The sequence below is a fragment of the Andrographis paniculata genome, unplaced genomic scaffold (genome assembly GCF_009805555.1).
Source record: "Andrographis paniculata isolate CXL003 unplaced genomic scaffold, ASM980555v1 Contig46END, whole genome shotgun sequence".
Taxonomy (NCBI): Eukaryota; Viridiplantae; Streptophyta; class Magnoliopsida; order Lamiales; family Acanthaceae; genus Andrographis; species Andrographis paniculata.
The window spans coordinates 3,229,037-3,255,087 of record NW_026137580.1 but is presented as its reverse complement, the minus strand read 5'-3'; the positions used below and the strand labels follow the sequence as shown (position 1 = coordinate 3,255,087).

General features: G+C 35.1%; 1 protein-coding gene and 1 long non-coding RNA gene across 2 annotated transcripts; both read left to right on the top strand.

The window, feature by feature from the left end:
• Positions 1–1,202: 1,202 nt before the first annotated feature.
• LOC127252632 (uncharacterized) lies at positions 1,203–4,410 on the top strand. The gene is made up of 4 exons (XM_051276896.1): positions 1,203–1,300; positions 1,706–1,879; positions 1,975–3,533; positions 3,650–4,410. The coding sequence occupies exons 3-4, from the start codon at positions 2,656–2,658 to the stop codon at positions 4,026–4,028; spliced, it is 1,257 nt and encodes a 418-aa protein (XP_051132853.1). The 5' UTR covers positions 1,203–1,300; positions 1,706–1,879; positions 1,975–2,655; the 3' UTR covers positions 4,029–4,410.
• An 873-nt stretch (positions 4,411–5,283) lies between these two features.
• Positions 5,284–6,638, top strand: LOC127252668 (uncharacterized). The gene is made up of 4 exons (XR_007839115.1): positions 5,284–5,410; positions 5,732–5,895; positions 5,977–6,079; positions 6,179–6,638. It is a non-coding gene; the product is annotated as an uncharacterized LOC127252668 (long non-coding RNA).
• The last annotated feature ends 19,413 nt before the right edge of the window (positions 6,639–26,051 follow it).

The following is a 26,051-nucleotide window of genomic DNA, read 5'->3' as shown; positions in this document are numbered from 1 at the left end:
TAATATATTATATAATTATATAATTAAAATTAAAATACGTACTATTACAAAATAAAAAATATATTTTATATAATTTAAAAAGTTAAAAATAGAAAAAGAATGTGATATTATTATATTCCACTTATATCATTATAATAACTACTTATTTTATTATTATATATTAATATTTCTGTTGCAAACAATAATAATAAATAAATAAACAAATATAGGTTTATCAAGGCAGGACACGAGGCTTTCTTCAAAGGGAGGGAAGGGCCATTTTGACGGGAGCCATGGACCCAAAGTGAGTCTTTTTGCTCTTTCTTCAAGGTATGATGCTACGTCGGAATCTTTCACTGCAGCACCTATGCTATAAACCGGCGACGATCTCGACCTCGGTCGAATGGTTTTCACTTTGTTTGGCTACGTCAGAGAGAAGAGGTCCTTACCTCATTCCTAGCATGCTTCACAATGTAATTGATATTTGATATAATCCACAACCGGTTTCTTCCATTGGTTTTTTTTCTTGTCTATATTTTTCCTCTTTCTTCTTATCTATTCTTTGCTTCTCGTATCTTTCTCACGTAATTTTTTCTTTTACCGCTTCTAAGTTCAAAAAATATTGTTTGATTGCAATTTCGGTCGAAATCGAATCCATGATTGTTTGGTGATAGATTTGTCTAAATGATTTGAACTACGATTATGATTTGAAACAGTCAATTTTGGTTTATCAAAAGGTCAAATCGAAATCGACTCATATCCGATTTGACGGTTTTGAAATCAACGACTTCGGTTTAAACATTGCCGGTTAAGTTTGAACAGTAAAATTTTATTTATTTATTTTTAATAAATATCTTTTTATATTTTTATATTTTTTTCCTATTAAAAACAGTTATTTTTAATTGTAACTAGATATATATATTTTATTTATTATGTTAAAATTATATAAATAATAATAATTAATTAAATAATATTAATATAATTTAGATGAAATATAATTATATAATAAAAATTTATAAAATTCTAAATTTTAATTATTAATAAATTATGGTTTTTATTAATATCATTTTATTTTTTATAAAATTAATTATACGTAATATTATGTGTTTTTTGCTCTAATGCAATTACATCAACAGCCGCTGCCGTCCGCACCGACCACCGGATCTTCCTTGGTCTCCTCCTTCTCCAAATCTCTACTTTCTTCATTTTCTTTCTTCATTTTCACTCACCCTTTCTTCTTCTTCTTCTTCATTGCTTCTTCCTGCACCGTCCCCATTCCCACCCATCCTGCTGCTCCATCGCCGTCTCCACTCCTCTTCAGGTTAGTATAAATATTTTTTTTTTCAAAAAAATAAAAAACACAAAACAGCCGGTTTGAATTTTCCGGTTGAAAAAAGAGAAACTGAAAACGAACCATGGTAAAACCAGTTTCGATTTCGGTTCGATGATGGTTTGGTTTGACCCCGATCTGCAGGCTTGAAAAATTGCAATAGAATTATTGTAATATTTGTCTAGAAATTTATTTGGAATCATATAAATTTGTTGCTTATTTTTTATATGTTGAGTTACTTTTTAATAAAAAATTTTTGTATTAGTATCAGTTAATCATTACGATTATTCAAAATTATCTGGTATTTAGTTAATTTCAAGATTATTAGTTAGTTCAATTGAAAATGAGTCACATTTATTTATTTTAATTACTTTATTTTGTTATTTCATATTCAAGGAATTCTTTGATTTGTCTTCGACCGGCTTTAAAAGATTATGTATGCAAGAAGGAAAAGATCATGGATGTATCAAAGGGTATTGCCAGGGGGTGAATCGATTAGAGAAGCTTTTGAGGATGGCATGCACAAAATTGTTGAATGGGCATCTCTACAAATACAATTCATGAATCAAGGTCAAATATTATGTCTATGCTTAAAATGCAATAATAAACAAAATAAAAATCTAAATGAGGTTATCGTGCATCTATTAAGGAAGGGATTTGTGCAGGATTACCAAACTTGGGTGTTCCATGGAAAGCTACTTGATCCCTCAATCAACATTGGTACACCAAATCAGGTGCATGCAGCTGGGGGATTGGATAGTACTCTGCCGATGTATTCAAATGAAGAAGAGATAAATAATGCTATAGATGATGGATTGCTCACAACCAAAAGATTGTACGCAGCAGACCCTATCAATGAAGAAGAAATGGCAAGTAGATCTAGTGATGCAATGCGCTTGGTAGATCAACCCCTTTATGATGGTTCTAATGAAGAAACACAACTATCTGTGGTGACCGAGCTTATTCGTATAAAATCCAAAAATAATATGTCTAAGGCGGCATTTGATGATACGTGTAGTCTGATGAGGCGTGCCTTGCCAGAAGGCAACCAAGTGCCATCTGGTTTTTATGCTTAAAAAAAATTGCTATCTAATATGAGAATGCCATCTCAAAAAATAGATTGTTGTCCAGCAGGATGTATGCTATATTGGAAGTCAGATGAGGCGACCCAAATATGCAAGTTTTGCGGATTGTCGAGATGGAAAGAAGGTAGTTGGTATAGCAAGGTTGCATCAGCTCAAATGGTGTACCTTCCATTGAAAGATAGATTGAAAAATTTGTTTGAGTTCAAACATACTGCTCAAGCAATGATATGACATGCTACGCATCACATTGAGGATGGAAGGATGAGCCACCCATCAGATTCAGCTGCCTGGAAACATTTCAACACATGTCACCGAAACTTTGCGCAAGATCCACACAATGTGAGGCTTGGTCTATGCACCGATGGATTTGCCCCATTTGGAACATATGGTCGTAATTACTCATCCTGGCCAATAATTTTGACACCCTACAATCTCCCTCCAGGAATGTGTATGCAGAAGCAGTATATGTTTTTGACAATTGTAATCTCTGGTCCAAATAATTCAAAAAGAAAGTTAGATGTGTACTTGCAACCTTTGGTAGACGAATTATTAGATCTGTGGCACAATGGATATGTGATATATGATGCACATACAAGTCATCAATTTCATATGCATGCGGCTTTAATATGGACCATAGGAGATCTTCCATCATATGTGATGGTATCGGGATGGAGTACTGCAGGCATCCTAGGATGCCCAATTTGTATGGATGATAATCCGGTGTTTAGACTACAATATGGGAAAAAAGTGGGCTACTTGGGCTGTCATCGACAATTTTTACCACGATGTCATGCCTTTCGTCGAGATGTTTGGAGTTTTATTAAGGGAAAAGTCGAGAAGGGTACTGCACGGGGGCGTTTAAGTGGGGATTTGATATTGCAATGGGTTTCAAGGATACCAAAGGTAATTGATAACCCATTATCAAATTCACATAATGGGTACGGAGAATCACATAAATGGACGAAAAAGAGTATACTTTGGGATCTATCTTATTGGAAAGATTTGTTGTTGCAGCACAATCTTGACTTTCCGGGACAAGCAGGTGGACGTGAAGCGACACGGTATTTATCGGATTCAGAATATCGATCTACTTCCTTATATATCTTGACCAAAACTCCAGAGGCAGAGCCTTATTTTCGGTAATTAATATAATATTTCCTTTTTGGATTATATGATAAGTTTTTATAATAATGAATGTATCTTTAATTTATCTAAGGGGATGAATGATTAGTTTAAAACATGAATAAACTAACAGGTTCTATTGTGATTGGGCTAAGGAGCACATAGGGACATCATCTACTTCTATTGATCATATTATTTTCGAAGGTTATGTGGATTGGTTTCGAGACTCAACAATGAATATGAACTTAGATGGTGTGCTTCCACTCTTGCGTGCTATAGCATCAGGCATGAGTTACAAAGTGAGAACATTTAAAGAATATGTGATCAATGGATGGAAATTTAGTACCTTTGATCGAAGTGATGGGCGGGCGAGTCAGAGATATGGAGTTGCAGTGCAATCTAATAGCAATTATGGTACTTCAATAGAATACTTTGGAGTAATTGAAGAGATTTTGCAAGTTTCGTATGATCTACATTATCACATGAAGGTGGTTTTGTTCCGCTGTCGATAGGCTGACCCTAACTGAGGCATGTGACGCCATCATACATATAATTTGGTCGATGTGAACTTTCGATATCTTCTTAGGACAAAAGAGCCCTACATATTGGCACAACAAGCAAAACAAGTTTTTTATGTTGAGTATGCTAAAAAAACTAGATCCAACTCCAGATGGATAACTGTTATGAAAACCAGACCACGTAATGTGGTAGAGGTGACATGGGATGATTTGACGCATCAGTCTGATCGAGTGCAAAGATCCACGGCATGGATAGACTCTAATGCATCTCACAATTTATCTGATAGTGTTCAATCTAATGTAAATGTAGATTTACATGCAAGTCAATTGGAATCTTTTGAAGGTGAAACTAATGACCGTCATATTCTTGACTGGGAGGAGGTTGATGTACATGAACAAGATAGTGATTGATTTCCTGATTTTTTTTTTAAATAAGTAAGTTCTCTTGATTTGTGAATTTTCATATATGCTGCTGGAATCATTTATTTTCATCTCTGCAAATCAGATGCAATAGATACGTCTCTACTTGTTTTTTGCTGATTTTTCTATAACATATAAGGTGAAAGCTTGGCTTAGGGTGATGTTTGGCTTTACCAGCTCATTACTCATCGGATTACTTTTATGCTTCAAATGTAGTTTCATTGTCGTAACTGTTTGTGCATTCTTCTCAATTATGATTTTATGTTTTGTCCTGTCTGTACCTTGTCGTGCATTCAATATAAATTTCACGTATGTTAATAATCAAGATTGTATATGGTGTTGTGATGTTGACTCTGCTGAGGCTATTGAATTTAGACAATGGTTCTGTTGGTATCTTGGTGTTTGATCGTTAATTTATTTGAAGCTGATATGTTTCTCCTTAATCGTTGATGTTAAATGTTATTCATGTGTAAAGATTGTTATAAGTTCTGTATCTAGTATGAAGGTGTATTACTTTGTAGTTGTTTTGTTTTTTTGTTTATATTTTTCAAATTGAAGAGTTGTTGGATGTAATATTCTCTGTTTTGCATGTAACAGTTTATTCTTGTGGAGGTTTCTGTTTGTTACAAATGTTCTGTTGTAGATACTTTCACTTATTATTCATGCTTGTTGTCACCCAATGTGTGTAAAATCACTCTCCGAGTATGCTTTTTGCTGAACGTCATGCACTGTTTCTTGCATTAGTCGAAGTTGCTGTTTTATAATGTTATTTGTTCAATTATCTTCAGGTCCATTAAGATGAATTAGGTTCCTTGGTTGAGATTTTAAAAAATGGGATGGTTACAACTGCTTTGGGATCTCAATATACTCTTCAATATGATGCAAAATGTGATGCTTTTGGAGCCCTATGGAGGATATTAGGAGTTAATGGCTCAGCACAGAGGGGTTATGGCTAAGTGAGTGTTTTTTCTATTTTATTAACTACCCTTCGTTCTTTTCAAATTGATAAAGAATAGAAAAAATAGCTGACAAATTCTGTTGGAATTAAAATCTTTACATATATCATGCGCGTAATGACAGTTGCAGTTTCTGCTAATGCTGTCAATAGGACAATGCTACCTGGTTAATTTGCGTTGAAAGTGAATGCCTAATTATACAGTTGTTTCTGGAACTTTCACTTGAGTTGGTTCCTCCGCCATCTCTAATGCTGGAATCTATGATGGTATCTCATAATACTGGAAATGAATCAACCTATTTTGTTTTGACAACACAATCAGGCTCTTTTGCTCCTGAGAAAGCACGGGTGTTCAATGTTGCTGCTGTCAGGGTGCTCATACGTGCTTTGCTGCTATTCACTCCAAAGGTTCAGCTAAAATGGTGTACCTTATTGAAAAGCTTGCTTATTCCAATTGCTTCAATCAGGAAAATCTAACATCAATAGGTTCGAATTTGCTAATTCAAGTTACTAATTATTTTTCGATTATGTGATGCTTTTATTAAAGTTTTGTTCCAATGCTGTTAGGTTGTGTACAAATTCATTTGGAGATTGTATAGCCCATGCTGTCAAGTTTTTCTCCTTTGGTTTCTCATGCTTTGAAGGTTGTAGAAGTTCTTGGTGCCTACAGGTAATGTTGTTAATAATGTGGAAATATATTGCCTGCCAAGATGAATTTTGGCTGCACAAAAATTGTATTAATATGGACAATTCACTTATTGATTGACAGGTTATCAGTATCATAGCTTAGAATTCTTGTTCGATACATATTCCAAATGAGGCATTTTAGTTCTGGTCGGTACCTTATCCAGATGATTGAAAGATTGATTCTTTCAGAGGATATGGGATCCGAAGATGTATCTCTTGCCCCATTTTTGGAGTTGGACATGAGCAGGATATGCCTTGCTTGCATTCAAGTGCCACTAGGGGAATGATCTTGGCCCCCTGCTGCTGGTTATTCTTTTGTATGTTGGTTTCAGTTAAAAAACTCAAAATCTTCATCAAGGGAGAGCGAAGCTCCTAAAGCTACTCTTAGAAGACAAAGTGTCAAAAATGGACAACAATTTGGAGGCCAGGTTTTACGGATATTCTCTGTTGGGGTAATGGATAATGGAAGCTCGTTTTATGCAGAGCTTCGACCAGATGATTATGGGCTTTTAACTCTTGCAACAAGCTTTTCAATATTTTTGCACAAATATAATTTAATTGGCTACAAATTTTAAATTTTTTTATAGATATATTATTCATTCGGCGCCAATATGTAAATTATTTATTTTTTAATTTATTTAGAGCGCCGAATTCGGCGCCAATTATTTTTTGTTTTATTGTGTGGTGCGACTATCGGCACCAAATTAAAAATATAATTTATTTATTATTGGCGCCACTTTCAAAGTCTTTCATTTATTTTTTAAAAAAAATTAATTAAGATTGGCGCTACTTTGGGCCGCCTTTCATTTATTTTTTTAGAAAATTAATTACGATTGGCGCCACTTTCGGCGTCTATCATTTATTTTTATTTTTTTTAAAAAAATTAATTATGATTGACGCCACTTTCGGCGCCTATAGTGTTATTTATGGTGGCACCGACTTGCCACAGTTTTCTCCGCACCAAATGGTTTTTTTGGGTAGCGGAATGAAATTAGAAAGATTAACATCTATAATTTAAATTTCAGATAAAGTCAAATATAATTGATAGAATTTGAATATATAATTTAAATTTCAGATAAAGTCAAATAAAAATATATTTATTTTGAATAGCATCATTTTAGGAACAATAAATATTGTGTATAACATTTAAATTATATTTATTCATAAGTAAAGTAAAAATTCAAATATAATTAAAGTGCACAGGAAAACCTTAATAAAAAATATAGTGGGATTTTTCCCACACATTTATTTATACTTTCACTCCACTCTCCCATCTACTTTTATCCACAATCACATTACACCATCACTGATTAAACAGTCGTTGTGCTTCTGCAAATTACTTCCATTGTCAAACAACCCTGCTCCGCCGGAGAAACTTCCTACCACCACTACAAAAAAAAATAATATATTTGTAACGGAATTCCGTCCCTAAAGTTCACGTGGCTAACGTAATTCCGTTCCTAATTCCGTCTCTAATGTCATTAGTAACGGAAAAAATAGATTTAGAGACAAAAAAGTTTTGTTACAAAAATAATTTTTTCTTGTAGTGCACAGTCAGATCCACCGTTGACACCGCTGGAACGACCACCGCTGCAATCGTAATATCAGATATTAAAAATAACTTTTTTTTATTATTATTTAATCCAATTTCATAAAATGGCAGAAATTATTTACTCGGCCTTAGCCGTGCTTTATATCCCTAATTTGGTCAATTTTCTCTTGCGAAATTGATTAGAGACAAATGATATCCTTTTTATTTGCTTCACAGGTAATCACACTAAACTTTATAGACGATTTTTCTGCACTGATTATGCCATATTTTTTACTGCACGATGACGACGGTTTACCCTACATGTTTTCAATTTTATTTTATTTTAGTTTTTAATATGCATTTTTTTTGTTGTATTATTATGATGTTGTGATATGTTGGAATACGAAACGGATTTTATCACAGTGATATATTGAAATAGGCAACGAATGTGGATTCGGGGGATAGAGATTGATGACTATATAATTTAATAACAAATGTTGCAGGATTTTTTATTTCTTATTTTTTACTCTTTTTTTATTTTTTTATTTTTTTTTATTTTTTATGCAGCATTATGCATATGTCCTACAGAATTTTAGTAATTAGTTAAATTAATATAATACACATAACCTATAATAATTAGTTAAATTTTTGCTAACAAATTGGATAATTCATCAATGAAAATTTATTCAAAAACTTAAATTCATTAAAAAACTTACTTCAAGAAGACGGACTTCTGCTCCGGTGGCAATCTTTTCCAGTAAAAATATTTTTCTTTCACAAAAAAAAAAAAAGGGCTCGAAAACTTTCGGTTGCTTCTTTCATAAAAAAAAAAAAAAAGAAAGAAAACTGCGTAACAAAAACTATACAAAAATTGAAAAAAACTTTGTTCAAAAACTTACTCGAAGAAATCTTCTTCTTCCGGTGGCAATCTTCTCTAATAGAAAGATTTGCTTCTATCATAGAGTTTCATATCGTGCTTCTCCATAAAAACTACTCCGTAAAAAATTATATCTCCACTATTATATAAAATAAATTGTATCTTCACTGTTATATAAAAAACTGTAAAAAAAGAAAAATAAATAAAAAAAAAAATCTCAAAATTTGAAATTGCATGATTGCAAAATTTTAAAGAAAAGTGGAGTCCACATTGAGCTCTTTTATAGTTAATACATATACTTTTTATTATGTAAAATTTTTCATAAGAATATTTAAAATTTATATAATATTTGTACTTAAATAATATCTTTGTTGTGATGTGTTAAAAAAAAATGAATCAAAAGCCTTCTTATAAGCATGCTCATGAGGGGTTTATCAATCTCATCCAAAACGGATAATTTAATATGACAATTACATTTCTTAAAACCGAATGTAATCGGCCATATCATCAAAATCCATGTTTGAATTTCAAATGAACTTAAATGGCATGTAATGAATTTGCACGATATGCACATTAAGTGCATTCACTCTATATTTGTAAATGTATGCATGCACTCAAATATGCATTTCATGCATTTATTGTAATACATGCTATCATGTATACAATATAATCAATCATGCATACGTGCATGTTAATGCATATATTCATAATGCATTTCAAATTTATTTTCCAAATATTTCCCGCGTTCATATGCCTAAATCACATTATTGACAACCATCATATAACTCACATGCATTTCAACTCATCGAATAATAAATTTCAAAATTTAATAAATTTAATTTATAAATTAAATTCCATAGATTAAAAAATAAACGATTATCCAACAAATTTTATGTCAAATTGTCCGAAAACCACCTTTGAATCTCCTGAACAAAATTTCCAAATTCAAAAGTGATTTCTTGACAAAAAGAAAAAAAAAAAAAAAAAAAAAAACGAAACAATGTGGCGGCAACATCTACATGGAGAGCAAGGAAGAGAAAGGATGACCGGAAAGACAAGATGGGTGACAACTGATTATGGCATTGCATTATGAAAGGTTGAACTCTAATGCCATGTTCGACACCAAATGTTTGCTACCCTTAAATTAGAGGAAGATTGTAATAGATAGAGGTGGGTGAAGGGGTGTCCAACCGTCTCAATTATTCAATTTTGTAGTCGTTGAGGATACAAAGAGAAAAATAAGATAAGGCTTGTTTTCACCATGCATTGGCAACGGGATGAGATCTCATGCATCAACATTCACTCTGCCTTCCCTACATCATCACTGGCATCACACGTGTGTATAGATACATATAGTCTTTGTAGATACACACATGTATCTATATATAGGCCCATCAGCTGGTCGGATCCGGTCCGACCTCCCGTTACAGTTTTCGAATCCGGAATCAGATCTGTCAGAACAAAAAAAATGTTGACCGAATCTAGTCCCGTCAGATCCGACAGGGTCTAATATTCAAAACATTATGTTTGAATATTGGTTCGGATCAATGCACAAAATTTATCGATATTTGTAGAAATTCAACAATTAAATTTAAATAACATATTTTTAAATTTAAATATAAAAAAATATGTAATTAACAATAACGCCCTAATGCCAAAAAGAATTTAAATTATCTAACATTATATACAGTTATATAAATGTATCAATAAATAATAGAATATATATAGACATTCGGATCTGGATGGATTCCGGATCGCAACTAAAAATATCATATTTGAAACCATATAAAATGAATCCGGGTCCGATTCCGGACACGGTATTCATATGAGGTTCCAAATCCAAAAAAAATATACCGGATCCGGATCAAATCCGGTCTGATTCGGATCCAATTGACAATCCTATCTATACATAGTGTGTGATGTTGTAGGGAAAGCAGGGTGAAAAAAAAGACAAGAAATCCCATGCCATGAGCAACATGGGCGGTGGTTGGCTACACTTGTGTGTTTGTTTCGAGATTTAGATTTTAAGTTGAGATTTGAATGGTAAAAATTTTGAATTAAAATAGTTGTATGATTTAATATAAATAAATGTTGATATAAATGGTTGGGTACATTGTTATGTGTTTTAAATGTAAAATTGATTTTTATAATAATATAGAAAATAAAAAATAGGTGTCTGATTTGATGTTTTGGTGGAAATTTTTTTTGAACGAATAATGAATTTTTTGAACAAACACACTATAATCCCAAACCATAAACTAACACCCCCGTAATGTTCATGGAACTCAAATCCAACCAAGTATATATGCACGTTCCTTGGTTAATCTGGATCCAACCAGGTATAAACTAAAAATCAATTTTACATTCAAAACATCACTTCAACACCTATTTATATCACATCATACAATTATTCAAATTCAAAATTTTTAGTATTCAAATCATAACTCAAAATCCAAACCCCCAAACAAACACACCCTAAAAGGAAGCAAAGTATTAAAAGAGTATGACCACTAACAAGTTCAGCCAGGCTGAATAAGATTAGAACTTGTTAAATATCTATATCAATACATTATATATTTGATTTGAGCTCGGTGGATCCTATGTGATCAATTTTTTTTAATAAAAATAATTATATTAATTAATATAGTTAATATGTTACTATCAATATTATAAAGTTATTATTAATATAATTAATAAATTATAACTATTAAATATATTTATGAAAATTTAAAATTTATTATTATTATCTATATTCTATATATATAATATTTAAGCTCATTGAACCTATTTTTTTAGAGAAATTTTCTCAAACTTATCATTTTTAAGTAAATGTATTACTTCATTTGTTATAGTTATAAGTTTAAGTGTATATATATATATATTTAAATCTATCTATATGTATAAAGTTGAAATTTATACCAATCTACTTTTTTCTATTTTTTATTTTTTAATAAGTTCAATTTATATTAAATATTCGTAATTAACATTACCATCGTAACATACTTAACAAAATTATAGAAAACACAATCAATAAATGTATAAATATATAAAATATGATAATATACTATAATGTATAAATGTAGAGTACTATTTTGTTCATTTTAAATTAAAATAATTAATTTTAATTTATAGTTATAATTTTTAAGTATATTTTTATAATTAATTTTTAAGTATATATATATATCAATTTAGGGTACTTATATCGGTTGGATTATTAAGTTGGATGTTGGGTTGGAATTAAGTGATTTATTTAATTAATATTTTATTTATGATGTAATATATACTTCTGTTATCCCGGATGAATGTTCTCTTTGAGATTTTGTAGTAAATTAAGAAATAATAGTATTTTATTGATTAGTGCATAATAGGTTTTTTTTGACAATCTTGTCTTTTAATTTTATATATAAAATAATTGTATATTGATGCGAGCGCAACCGAAGGATTCGGAAACTCGCAAACCACAGGAAATAAAGAAATAGAAAGATGCGGAATTTGGTGGAAGAAAGAGAGATGAAGAGGATATAGATAGAAGGATACTTTGGTTTCTTGATTCACAAGATTGATCGGATAGGCACCACGTGAGAACTAAGCAACACGCAACACAAAATCTCTAAACCAACAAGGAATAAAGAAGGATAATCTGGATTCTCGATCCACATGGTTGGTCGGATTAGCACCACGTGAGAACTAGGCAGCACGCAACACAAGATCTCTAAACCAATCAAGGAATGGAGTTGACGCAACAAGCGGTCCAGCACCGATTGAGAGGCGACGAACTATCTCGAATCACTCGAAAACAACCCGATTTTGAAAGATTACCGAGGATTGCATCGCACAATCTCGAATAATCAAGCTAGCAAGAATCACTCTTGAAAGCAAAGAAATTTTATAAGAAATATCATGGTTTAGTGTATTGTCCTTACAATGATGATTATGGGACCTTTTATAGAGGAACCATGTAAAATTAAAACAGGAAAGTACACTCTTAAAGGAAATAAAATCATATATAGGATATTTATTATAATCAACCTTATTTAGTATTATTGACCCATAATTCATGGGAATCTCATGATTATTAGTAATCCCTTGATCTGTGGAATTCATTTATTTAGGGGATATTGATTCATGGAATCCCTTCAATTAGGCATAGCAATTTAGGGGATGTCCAATGCCTTGTAAAATGCTCCTGGCCTTATGGTCCTTGGGACTTGTGGTGCAATTCCGTCATGATGGTCACATCATCTCCTCCATCTTCAAAAGGTTGTTCCATCAACCGTCCATTTCAAAATATTCTCATGCCAATTTTTTTTTTTGTAACTTTTTTTTTTCTTCTCTGTTTTTTTTTTCTTTCGGATTTTTTTTTCTTTTTTTTTTCGGGATTTTTTTTTTTTGCCCTTTTTTGACTTTTTTTTTTTTTTTTTTTGTTTTCAAATATGAACCGTGATATCAATCAAGAGATTGTATCAACTAGCTCTGATACCAGATGATGCGAGCGCAACCGAAGGATTCGAAAACTCGCAAACCACAAGAAATAAAGAAATAGAAAGATGCGGAATTTGGTGGAAGAAAGAGAGATGAAGAGGAGATAGATAGAAGGATACTTTGGTTTCTTGATTCACAAGATTGATCGGATAGGCACCACGTGAGAACTAAGCAACACGCAACACAAAATCTCTAAACCAACAAGGAATAAAGAAGGATAATCTGGATTCTCGATCCACGTGGTTGGTCGGATTAGCACCACGTGAGAACTAGGCAGCACGCAACACAAGATCTCTAAACCAATCAAGGAATGGAGTTGACGCAACAAGCGGTCCAGCACCGATTGAGAGGCGACGAACTGTCTCGAATCACTCGAAAACAACCCGATTTTGAAAGATTACCGAGGATTGCATCGCGCAATCTCGAATAATCAAGCAAACAAGAATCACTCTTGGAAGCAAAGAAATTTTATAAAAAATATCATGGTTGAGTGTATTGTTCTTACAATGATGATTATGGGACCTTTTATAGAGGAACCATGTAAAATTAAAACAGGAAAGTACACTCTTAAAGGAAATAAAATCATATATAGGATATTTATTATAATCAACCTTATTTAGTATTATTGACCCATAATTCATGGGAATCTCATGATTATTAGTAATCCCTTGATCTGTGGAATTCATTTATTTAGGGGATATTGATTCATGGAATCCTTTCAATTAGGCATAGCAATTTAGGGGAGGTCCAATGCCTTGTAAAATGCTCCTGGCCTTATGGTCCTTGGGACTTGTGGTGCAATTCCGTCATGATGGTCACATCATATATGTACCGGTATATTTGCAATTTAATTAAAATTTATTAATGTATGATTACTTTTACTAAAATTGAAAATATCTACTTTTGAGTGAGTCAGCAAAAATGATATAAAAAAAAAAGTATTTTGAGAGCGTATAAGATTAAAAAAAAACTGAAAATATGTATTTAATTATTTTAATAATTCTATTTTAATGAAATATATAAAATATGAATATTATTTTGTAGATAATAAAATTTTATATATAACAAATAAATAAAAAATAAAAATATTTAGTTATGATTAATTTAAATTAATTTACAAATAAGTAGAGAGTTTTGATTGGATATAAATATATTAATTTATTGAAAAGAAGAATAAAAATAAAAAATTTGAATGAATTTGAGACTCATATAATGTAATAGTATTTCTTTTAAAAAAAATATAAGTATAGTGCCACACAACCTTAATTCACACAAATGTATTTTTTTCTCATTTCTAATTTTTTAATAAAATAATTTTGTATTAGATATTCATAGTTAATATACCATAATAACATACTTAAGCAAAATTATAATTAACACGATCAATAAATGCTATATATGTAAAATACTTCTTTATTCATTTTAATTTACATTAAAAACATATACTTGTATCTTCTATCTATCTATCTATATATGTAAAGCTTTGGTATGTTCCTCACTCCAAAATATATATCTTTTTTTGGCATTTTATAATAATTTTAAAATTAATTTAGTATTTTTTAAAATTTTATATTGAAAATTTAATCCATAATTAATACTTCTTTCGTTCGAAAAATTTAGTCTATTTGGGTTCGACACGTGAACTAAAAAAGATATATTTTATTAAAAAAGTAAAAAAAATAGTTGGACGTACTTTTATAAATATAATTAGAAATCAAAGAGAACTGAGACAATATAATAAAATGAATGGTATTTATTGTAAAAAAGTGTTGAATGAAATAATTAAATATTGATTTTTTTACTTTTTCAAATATAATAATGAAATAAATTTTACAGACCTCGAAAAAAAAATGAGAATAAATTTAGTGAAAAGAGAAATGAGTAATTACAATACTAATATTTAAATTTATATTTAAATCCATTTTAAGAAAATATTGCTTATATCACGTAAGATGCACTCAAAATTTATTCAAAATTTTTCATTTATATATCACTCATCAATTAATAAATATTCAAAACTTCCTATTTATTGGAAATTTATTTATGTTAATCATAAATGTATATTTATATATTTTTTTAAAATTTTACTCTTGACAAAATAATATTCATATTATATATATTTTATTAAAATATATCACTCCTCAATTAATAAATATATTTATATTTATTCAAAACTTCCTATTTATTTAAAAATTAATTTATGTTAATCATAAATGTATATTTATATATTTATTTGTTTATGTAAACTTTTACTATTAACAAAATAATATTCATATTATATGTTTTTTATTAAATTATAATTATAAAATAATTAAACATATATTTTAAATTTTTTAATATTATATATATTACACCATTAATCAAATATTAATTAAATAAATCACTCTTAACCCAATTTTCAACTCAATAATCAACCGATAACCAAACACACCATAATATTTTCTAAATTTTTTGAAATTTTTTTAATAATTTAAACATTAATTTAATATTTTTTTAATTCTAATTTAAATTCATAATTATTAATTATATTTGTAATTAATGATATTAAAAATAATTCAATATATTTCCTATATTTTTTATCATTTTAGTAATTTAAAAAATAATTTAATATTTTATTAATTTTTATTTAAATCAGCAATAAATGATCATTATATACGTAATCAATTAAATTAAAAATAAATTATTACTTTTCCTAATTTATTTTTTTTAAAAATTTTTTTCAATAATTTTATAATATTTTAAATTTTCTTAATTAATTACATCATTTCTGCCCTAAATATAAGTAGAATCTCAAATTCAAAATATCCGCACACAAATCAAAATCGAATTGGAGAAGAAGACCGATTAAGATAACTACACTCGTGATTTTGCTATCCGTTCAATTCGCAACTACTTCGGGTGTGTTTGCTTGGGGGTTTGGATTTTGGATTGGGATTTGAATAGTAAAAATTTTGAATTTGAATAGTTGTATAATGTGATATAAATAGGGTTTGATGTGATGTTTTGAATGTAAAATTGATTTTTAGTATAATATAAAAAATGAAAAATAGGTGTTTGATGTGATATTTTTGGGGGGAAAAAATTGGATGAATAGTAGAAATCCTCCAAAATCCTTCAAACAAACACACCCGAAATTCTTTGGCCACTTTTTCCAAAAACTCACCAAACTTTTTATTGTTTGTTTCCCATTTTTCTCTAAATCCTAAACAATTGATACTTTAATTTAAGTGCAAGGTAAGTGAATTTAATTATCTTTATCGTACTTGTAAAGGAGGATGTTTCCCTAGATCGCTCAAATTATTTGTTGTATTTATTATATTTTCATACGAGTTCGAGATAAAAAAAATAAAATAAAATCTTATTTTTATATAACATTTTAAAAGAAATGAGTGTTGGATATATTTTATATATGATATTTTTGAAAAGATAAATGAAAAAAATGAAAGCAAAAATACAAATGAAAGTTCCTTAAATTTTATAGTTTTTTGTTGTTAGTTATTGACCATTGAAAATATTATTAAAATATTTATTTAGTTATTTTTTAAGATATATTATATTTTTATTGACATGTGTTGTCGTAAAAAAATCGCCATTTACGGCTTAATCAGAAAAGCATGTCGGAATTGATTTAATCGTAGAGTTCCCCGGCCTCCTTAAGAAATGATCCGACCTATCTTGCGATAACCGAAAAAATTGACGAAGAAAAAAGAAGGTAAGATAGGAATTAACGCTGAAAATTAAATTGGAATTAATTGAAGAAAACTGTAAAAATCTGGAAAAGTTACAAGAATGAAAAAATTGCAGAGAAAATAACGAAGAAGGAGATCACATGGTGAATGACGTCTCTTTTCCGTTCTAAAAAGGTCTGTTTATTTGTTTATTTTGAATCATGTTTGGATAAAATATTATCCCTAATTATTCTCAATAACTCCAACCACCTTCACTTCCACCTTCTTTCATCCGTTGACTGCTTCAAATGCACCAGGCCGGCTGGGTCCTTGGGCTAGTCAGGTCCGTAGGTCCACTCGCTGATCTGGACCTTCTGTTGGGTTGCGAACTTCGAGGATTTGGGCTGCACTTGTGTTGGGCCGGTCCAATTAATTTTGAGTGTGTACAAATGCCCCCACAAAATCATCTGGACAAGAATCAACTCGTTGTCCTAATGATTTTGTTGAATATCTTAATGTTTCCATGCTTCCTTGGCCTATTCGACCATTTTTTTTTTTTTTTGCTTCTGGAAGGTTATAGTTAACTATAGCTCGATCATATCTTCCTGCCAGCTCCCAAAGGGAATGATAGACCATTTTGAGATGTCTTCTATTGATAAACGTCTTCAACTCTTCTTCATCGGGCTCCATCAACCGATATGCGCCACTAGATGACTTAGCTGATATGATAAATGGTCCTTTCTATGTAAGGGATTTTTTCCAGAACTTTGCATCTTTGGGACCTTCCGGGAAGACGGCCTTCCACATCCTGTCACATTCCTGGAAGGTCTAAGGCCGTACCTACTTCCGAAAGGTTGATTTGGTCTTCCTCTTTTGATATCAAATGAATTCGAGGGCTTGCAACCTGTCTTCGGGCAGGGCATCAAGCTCTTGGGGCAAGGCCTGCTTCTTTTCCTCAACATCCAACGGGGCGCTGATCCGAGTCATCCGAGGGGCTATTTCGTCCCCTAAGTTGACCTCCTCAAATGGATCTTGCATTTTGAAAGATGGAGCAGCTCATCGGATCGAATAGTAAATTTTACCATCGCCTTGATCCAAAAGAGACGGCTAGGAAGGAGCCCTGCCTGCCTTCCAGGAAGGTAAGCGACATGATTTCCAGCATGTAAGAATGGCAATCCGGATCTGCCTGCTCTTGCTTTCAGATCATGCAAGATCAGGTCATCATTCATGACGAAAGCATGAGTTTATGGGCCGTACGTCGGCCTCGGTTTTGAGACAAAATCTAATCACCTTGACCTTGAAGTCGCCTTCGAAATGTAAAGCTCGTTCCAGGTCTTGGTCGGTGGAAATTACGTCTAAAGTGGCTTCCGATAGCTCATCGCAATCGAGTGCTCCGATCATCGGCTCATCCCCTGGGTTCTCGGTCGTTCCATGTACTGTGTGACCCTAAAAATTAACAATACAATCATTGTTAGTTAAAACACACTTTGGCCTCCACTCTTTCCGGGCCCAAAGCTGGTGGCGCAAGTCCATCCTTTTTAACTTCGACATTATAGCGGCAACTCTTTCCTGAGTCTCGACATCTTGCCCCCAGTCTGACCCTGCGAATTAATAAGACAATAATCGTTAATTAAAACAGGCTTCAGCCTCCACTCTTTCCGGACCCGAAGTTGATGACGAAGGTCCTTCTGACAAAGCTTCGGCCTTCCAGCAACAGCTCCTTCTGAGCCCTGGGCTTGACCTTTGTGGTCATCAGCCTGCTGCCCCCCAGCCTAGTTTTCTTGGGAAAGGCGAGCAGCCAAGTGTTGTCGTTGCATCCTCCTTTTTTGAGTCATAGTAGGAGGTCGCATCACCTACTCATTCCGGTTTCTTGTCCAGCTCCCGTCGTCTGGAGCTTTCCAAGGATGGCGGGTCTGATGGGATGTGATTACCACCTGATCTACGGAGGTTACTCGCCAAACCTCGCCGCACTTTTCAAAGCTTACTTCCGCGATCGTATTCGTGGGGGAAAGTCTGTCCCACACCGAACTTCTTCTCGGAGGTTTGATCGACCTTTCAAGCCTTTCAAACACTGGTTTTTTAGGTTCCGTCTTTATATTATTTTTTCCAGATCCTGATGCCGACCTTCCAGGCCCTATTGAACATATTCCGATGATGTTTATTGTTGCGGGAAATAGTTCAGTATCAATCTTCATTTTAGCCTTCTCAGCCAGCCGGTGGCGGCCTTCCTTGATGATTTCCCTATGGGATTCAGCCAGAAAAGTCTCATTCGGTTCATCATCGGCTTCGGAAGCTTCTTCTTGGGAATGAGCAGGGTGGTGCTCGCTCTGCAAATTATGATTCCGGGCTGCTTGTGCCTCTTTTATGAGTTGTTCAGCCTTCACAGCTTTGGACGTTAGCTTCCGAAAGTGATGGTACTCTTGGAGGGTCAATTTTTTACGCAGCTGATGCGTCATGTTGTCAATTGGTATGTTCACCACCTGGTTATCTGGTATGTGAACTTCACACCTACTTTCCGACCTCCTAAAGCGTTTCAAGAACTGATCCACAAATTCGTCACTGTGTTGACGTAAATTTGTCAAATTTGAGACGGTCACCTCTGGTAGAGGGCTGTAAAGCGCTCGTGGAAGGCCCTCTCCATGTCTGCCCACGTGTGGATGGAATTTGGAGGTAGTGAAGTGTACTACGAAAAAGCTAAACCTGCCAAAGATAATGAAAAAAGTTGCAGTTTATACCATTTTTTGTTCCCGTACTCTCCCCCGTATTGAGCCGTAAATCGCCTGACATGCTTGACGGATGAGCGAGAATCTTCCCCTGAAAATAGCGTGAATTCGGGCATCCTAGCGTTATGGGGCAGCGGGTGATCCAAGGGAATATACTCCGGAAAAGGCCTTTGGTAGTGTGGCTTTACTTGTAAGCGGATGAGATCACCAAAAATTTTCCGAATTGCCTCATCGATCGCTTGAGGATTTATAATTGGAGGCGGTGGTCGCAGCGCTTCTGCCTGCCCCCCAGGCTGTTCGGGAGTTGCCTGAACGGGCGACAGATTGCACGCTGCAGGCTACGAGAAGGCCTGATGAATAGGTCCCCGTTGTGGTAAACAAACTCGGGAGCCTTCCGCAGCCTCTCTGAAGACTGAAACCTGCTAGAATAGTGGATTTGTGGGGTCTGTTTGGGTAGAAAATTTGTAATGTTGTTGTATCCCGTAACCAGCAACAAATCAACCTTCCCTTGCAGCTCCCTGCCCCTAGTGTATCGGGATGGTGTTGGGATTGGACCCCATGGTTCCCAAGTCATTCAAGAAGGCTTTGGGACGAAGGAAGGTGCTGGAATCGCTGTCCGCCCTGCCCCCCATGCATTGGAAGTCTCTTGTCTGGCCATTGGGTTTCTTCGAAGGCTTGGAGTGGGGACTAGGGTGCTGAAAGTAGTTCCGAAAAATAGAGAATTATTTTGCCTATGTGGTGTTGATGGGACTAACCTGAAGGTCATCCCAAATCCGTTGGTTGGAGGCGGCCCAAAGAAGGCCTACCCTGCCGACGCTTGAGATTCTCCGACCTTCTGGATGGTGATCGGAGGTCCTTCAGATCCGGAACCCCTATCTAACAGAGTAACATGTCCATACTTAAATTTCTGGGAGGTCGGATCTGCTGTGAAGCTGGTGTTAAGGCCTGCAGGAGGCCAAATCTCTGGCTGGCTGCAACGACTTTCTGGGCCTTGTTTTTTCGAGTTTCTTTCTCCAGAAGCATTGCAAACTCGTTCTGAATTACGGGTTTCAGAACGTCGGTAATGTACCGAGATAGTTCCAGGGTGGATCCGTGAAGGTATGATCGAATTTCCTCACGAATCTGCTCCTGAAGGACGCTGGCTGGAAGATTAATTATCTGGTCCGGTCTTCCTACCAGCCACGAAAGTCTCGTCGCATGGGGCAGCTTGCTGTGCAGGGCGCGATGACAAATCACCGACGATTTCTTTGTTTTTAAACATCTCTGCAATCTTCGGCGGCATCAACTATGCATGCAAAAGTCGCGAGACGTTGGTGTCCCATTGGGCGTGCCAATCTGTTGTCGTAAAAAAATCGCCACCAACGGCTTAATCGGAAAAGCCTGTCGGAATTCGTTTAATCGTAGGGTTCTCCGACCTCCTCAATAAAGGATCCGAGCTATCTCGCGATAACCGAAAAAATTGGCGAAGAAAGAAGAAGGTAAGATAGAAATTAACGCTGAAAATTAAATTGAAATTAATTGAAGAAAATTGTAAAAATTTGAAAAAAGTTACAAGAATGGAAAAATTGCAGAGAAAATAATGAAGAAGGAGATCACATGGTGAATGACGTCCATTTTATGTTATGATATGCTCTATTTATTTGTTTATTATGAATCATGTTTGAATAAGATATTATCCCTAATTATTCTCAACAACCCCAACCACCTTCACTTCCACCTGCTTTCATCCGTTGACTTCTTCAAATGCATCAGGCCGGCTGGGTCCTTGGACTAGTCAGATTCATAGGCCCACTCGCTGATATGGACCTTCTGTTGAGCTGCAAACCTCCAGGATTTAGGCTGCACTTGTGTTCGACCGGTCCAATTAATTTTGCGTGCGTACAAGATGATATGCGACCAGGTGTCATAATGTGATTTTGTATAGATGATTATTGATGAATATTAAAAGAATAAAATTATAACAATATTATTAATATTATATTTGTTCACGATCACTCCATATATATATATATATGTAATTTTTGTTTGCATATTTTATTTTTCTATTTTGATCAATAATATTATTTTATATTTTCATATATATATATATATGTTTATATCTAATCTAATATTCATTATATACTTGGATGAATATGACCAAAAACTGATCATATAGTAAAATAATTATATTAATTGTTATAGTTAAAGATTATTGTTACCATTATATAATTATAATTGATATAATTAATAAAAATATTTATTAAAATTTACAAATATTTATGAATATCATAAATTTCTCATTTTTTTTTTATTTTTTTAATAAAATAAATTTGTAATGGTTTTAATATTTGGAATATAAATTTAGCAAAATAATTCTTTTTTTTTTTTACACAAACAGTTTTTATTTTTGAAGACCATTTTTTTTATTTTCAAAAATTTATAAGATCATTTATGTTTTACATGTATATATATAGATTATTTCAGTGTTAATTACTTTAATATACTAATATATTTTTGTTACTCTTACATATTTTGGGCTTTGGGCTTCCGAAGGTGATTCACGGTCATTAGCCAGCTCAAACAACTCCAATTCAACCCCAATTTATGTACGGATAATGACAGATTTTTAATATGGATGAGGGAGATATGGGGGAGTGATCAAAGAATTTTCCTAAACAAAAAATAGGAAATTGGAGAAAATGACAGAACCCCTATTTTTAGGGGAGCCAAGATATGAGAAAGGGAGATCAATCCAAAAAAATAATACACATGATTCAGCTTTTATCTATTTTTCTTTCTTGTTTGCTTTTGTTATTTTTGTTCCTAAATTCATATTATTTTTCCAGTTATCCATTTCATAATCCGATTCCTTTTTGTTTCTACTGCTTTATTTCGATTATTTCAATCTAGTAGTTTAATTTTACCGTGCAATTACAATCGTTAACTTTCGTTGTGAGACCAAGCCCGGTTACTTTCTTGAGTAGGCCGGGGAACCTAAGTTCTTGTCGATTTCAACAGACCTTAATTCATTGGGCTGTCATCTATGAATTTCAGTGACAACAGATTGACACTCCCAGTGGGACTCTAACGAGTCTCGCATTTCGTGCAATTAAGGAATTGCAAACTACCATCTCCGGACAGCACTACCATGTCGAAAGAAAAATGAGTGGCCGGCAAAAATTTAGCGCCATTATTTTCTGAAAAGATCACACATGATAAGTACTCTACGGCTCCGAAAGGTGTGGAAAGAATGGTGACGATTCCGGCCAGCATTTTACATGATCAGATCCAAAAGGAGATCCAAGCGGCACTCCACAGGTTGGCGCTGGAACGTTCTCGGTACATTATGGATGTCTTAAAGCCCATCATCTGTGATGAATTCTCACGGATGAGGGACGAGGAAACGCGCAAGGGCAAGACACTGATGGACAACCCCGAAATTGCTAGAAATAATCCTCCGGCAAGCGCAATGCATGGGGGCACGGCTAGATCACTTCCGGTGTCACTCCAGTATGGCGACGTGACCATACTAGCGAAAGAAAATTGAGGCAGGGGCCTCCCGAATGAGAAAGTTGCCGAAGGACCTTGGCAGTCCTCAGGGCGGGCCACCGTAAGGCCGCCGCCACAACATGGACATCCATAAAGCAACGGATGTGCACAACCCACATCCCAATGGTGTACCAACCCTCTAATTTGGTGAAATTGGCGCCCCTAGATCAGCCACGGATGTAAACGTTCCAGGAAACTTCTTGGCCGAAGGAGAAGCAGCCGACCCTTGGGGGGCATGGCCGACAACGGCCTCAATACCTCTGTTCGCCCTATCAGCCCCTGAAGTTGCTTGGGCGGCACCGCTCTACCTTCGAACACATCCTGGGAGGCAGCCCCACCACTTCCGGGCTCATGGGGGCAGCTCCGTCATCGGTAGCGGTTGCGTGGGGTCCTAATCTACTAGCTCCGGCCTTGCCGCCTCCAAGGGGAGGGGAGGGCAGCATACCAGGAAGTCCTCCCTGCTGGACCAGCCACACAGCAGGGGTACGAACCTCCACAACAGGGCCCTCCAATTTAGTTCGGTAATTTTGTTCCGGCACCAGAAGCACCTCCGAGGTGCCGGTCGATGGGAACCGGATTCTTCCACCCCCGGCGCACCCTTCACAAGGGTATCAACAACCCTTCCACCGTGTTCAGCGAGGCCTGGGACAGGCCGGAGGACATGCCGAGATTGCTCCTCCGCCGTGATTGATTATTAATCCGAAAATCATCGAGAAAACAATTCGGAGGTTGTATAGCGATCCTATTTGGCTACCCGCTAGGCCCTATTATCAACGGCCATTTTCAGATCAAGTTTCCATCAACCATCTGCTACCCCGGAATACATGGGTTCTAAACTTCACGTTGTTTTCAAAAGAAGATTCATGGTCTACTATCGACCATATCGGTTGGTTCACAGCACATAGGGAGGAGAGTTCGGGAAAAATGAATGATTTAAACTCCAATTATTTTCGTTCTCTCATAGGGCTGGCATTTACGTGGTACGTGTCTTTGCCGCAAAACTCGTGCAACACTTGGGAGGATCTCGAAAGGATATTCCATGAGCTCTTTTATGATCCGCTGCCGGCGGTGACACTGTCGGATCTAACCAACCTACGATAAAAGCATGATGAACCGATGAAGCAGTTTTTGGAAAGCTTTCGCAAGGCAGATGTGCGGTGTCAAGGTCGGATACCTGAAAATCAACTGGTCAAATATGACCATTGATATTATGACACATCAGCTCCGAGAGAAGCTGGCCCTCAAGGAGTATAACGACATCAGATAGCTCACTGAGAAAGTAGTGAAGGCGGAACAGCTCCTCCGGGATGCCCATGCTGCCGGACATCACAAATTTGAAAACGGAGCACACATGGTCCAGGTTCAAGAGAATAATCTGGACTGCCCGGACAAGTCAGAGATGAAAATCGAAATGGAGCCATTCTTGGCTCCGATCAGTGCTATTGGTGTCCGACCGGCTCGGGGTAAACAGTGAGCCTCGGGTGTTAGGCATAGTCCTAGACGACCCGCCCTGAAGAGGAATGTGATCGAGCGGCTTGGAAGATCCATCAAACCTCCACGAAGAAACGTGGCATAGGATCGCCTTTCGCCCAATAACACCGTCGTCGAAGTTAGTTTAAAAAAAAACGGCGAGATTTGGTGAGTAACTTCAGTTGACCAGATGGTGATAACTCCTCACCTCATGCAACGACCTGAACAAGCCCCAAAGGACGGGATTTGGTCCAAAAACCGAAAAGTGAAGAATCAACCCCTTACTAGGACTCAACGGAGAAGGCAGCAGGGGTAGCTCCGAGCAGCCCGCCTTATCTCGGAGGAACAAAAGCAGCAACGCGGACAACCTCAAAAAGATCGTGTGCAGATTGTTGCTAATGAAGATGTGCCAAAAGCGGAAGAATTACTCCCTCGGAGGAGAAGACGATGGGAATAGAGGCCGAAATAGGCTGTCCCGGAGAACAAAAATGATTTGGAACACCAGGCTCCCTCGAAGGTACCAGTAGCACCTATTTTAGAGAACGAGCCGGTCATTGAAGCATTGGAAGACGATAAGACATTACTTGCAAGTCTGGAGATCATCGCGAATGATTGGGACTTGAAACAGACGTTAAATTACGAAAAGGATTTTCATGTAAATACTATCGGCTTTTTGCCCAAAGAGTTTGTAGAGACTTGGGCGGAATGCAATGAAAGGATTCGAAATCCTTACGGAGGCTGATGCACAGACTTCTTGCCAATTTATTCGCAATGAATAAGGATCGAAAAGTGATATGGGACCTTGAGGGACGGATTTACGAGACATACGGTGCCACCGGAGGACCCGAATATGTCCCGGTGCGTACTCTTAAGAGGCAGACACATTTCTCATGTCTGCCGCCTTCTCCGGAGGATCAGAATAAAAAGCACTTTCCTCTCCCATCCAGAGGGCTAACCATCGTTTGGGGCTCAGAATCCTGTCGAAGAAATCAAATCTTGGTGACGATTCAACCCCCCGGATGACGCAGATCAGTTTGTTGCTACTCCCGAATGATGCAAATCAGCTCATTGTGACCTCCAAAACAAAAACAATGATTGATGGCTTTGATCTGGGAATATTAGGGCTGCTTTGCATGGGATCACCATGAAGTGTCGGGCTTATCTAGGAGTTTGGTGGAATATCGACTACTAATCTCAAACAAAAATATTGGACTTCAAAGTTTGACAAACTTTTTGCCCAAATATTTTTGTGGGCGGCATTTGTTACTCCCACATATTTTGGGCCTCCGGAGGTGATTGACAGCCTAGCCCGAAGGAGTATATGAGCTGGCCCAAACAACCCCAATCTATGTACGGATACAGACAAGTTTTTAATATGGATGAGGGAGATAACGAGGGAGTGATCAAAGAACTTTTCTAAACAAAAAATAGAAAATCGGAGAAAATGATGGAACAAAAATGGGAAAAGTGATGATATTACAGATAAGGCTCATCAAATGCTACTTAAAGGGGAGCCAATATATGAGAAAGAGAGATCGATCCAAAAAAATAATACACATGATCCAACTTTTATCTATTTTTCTTTCTTCTTTACTTTTGTTATTTTTGTTCTTAAATTCATGTTATTTTTCCAATTATCCATTTCATAATCCGATTCATTTTTGTTTCTATTGCTT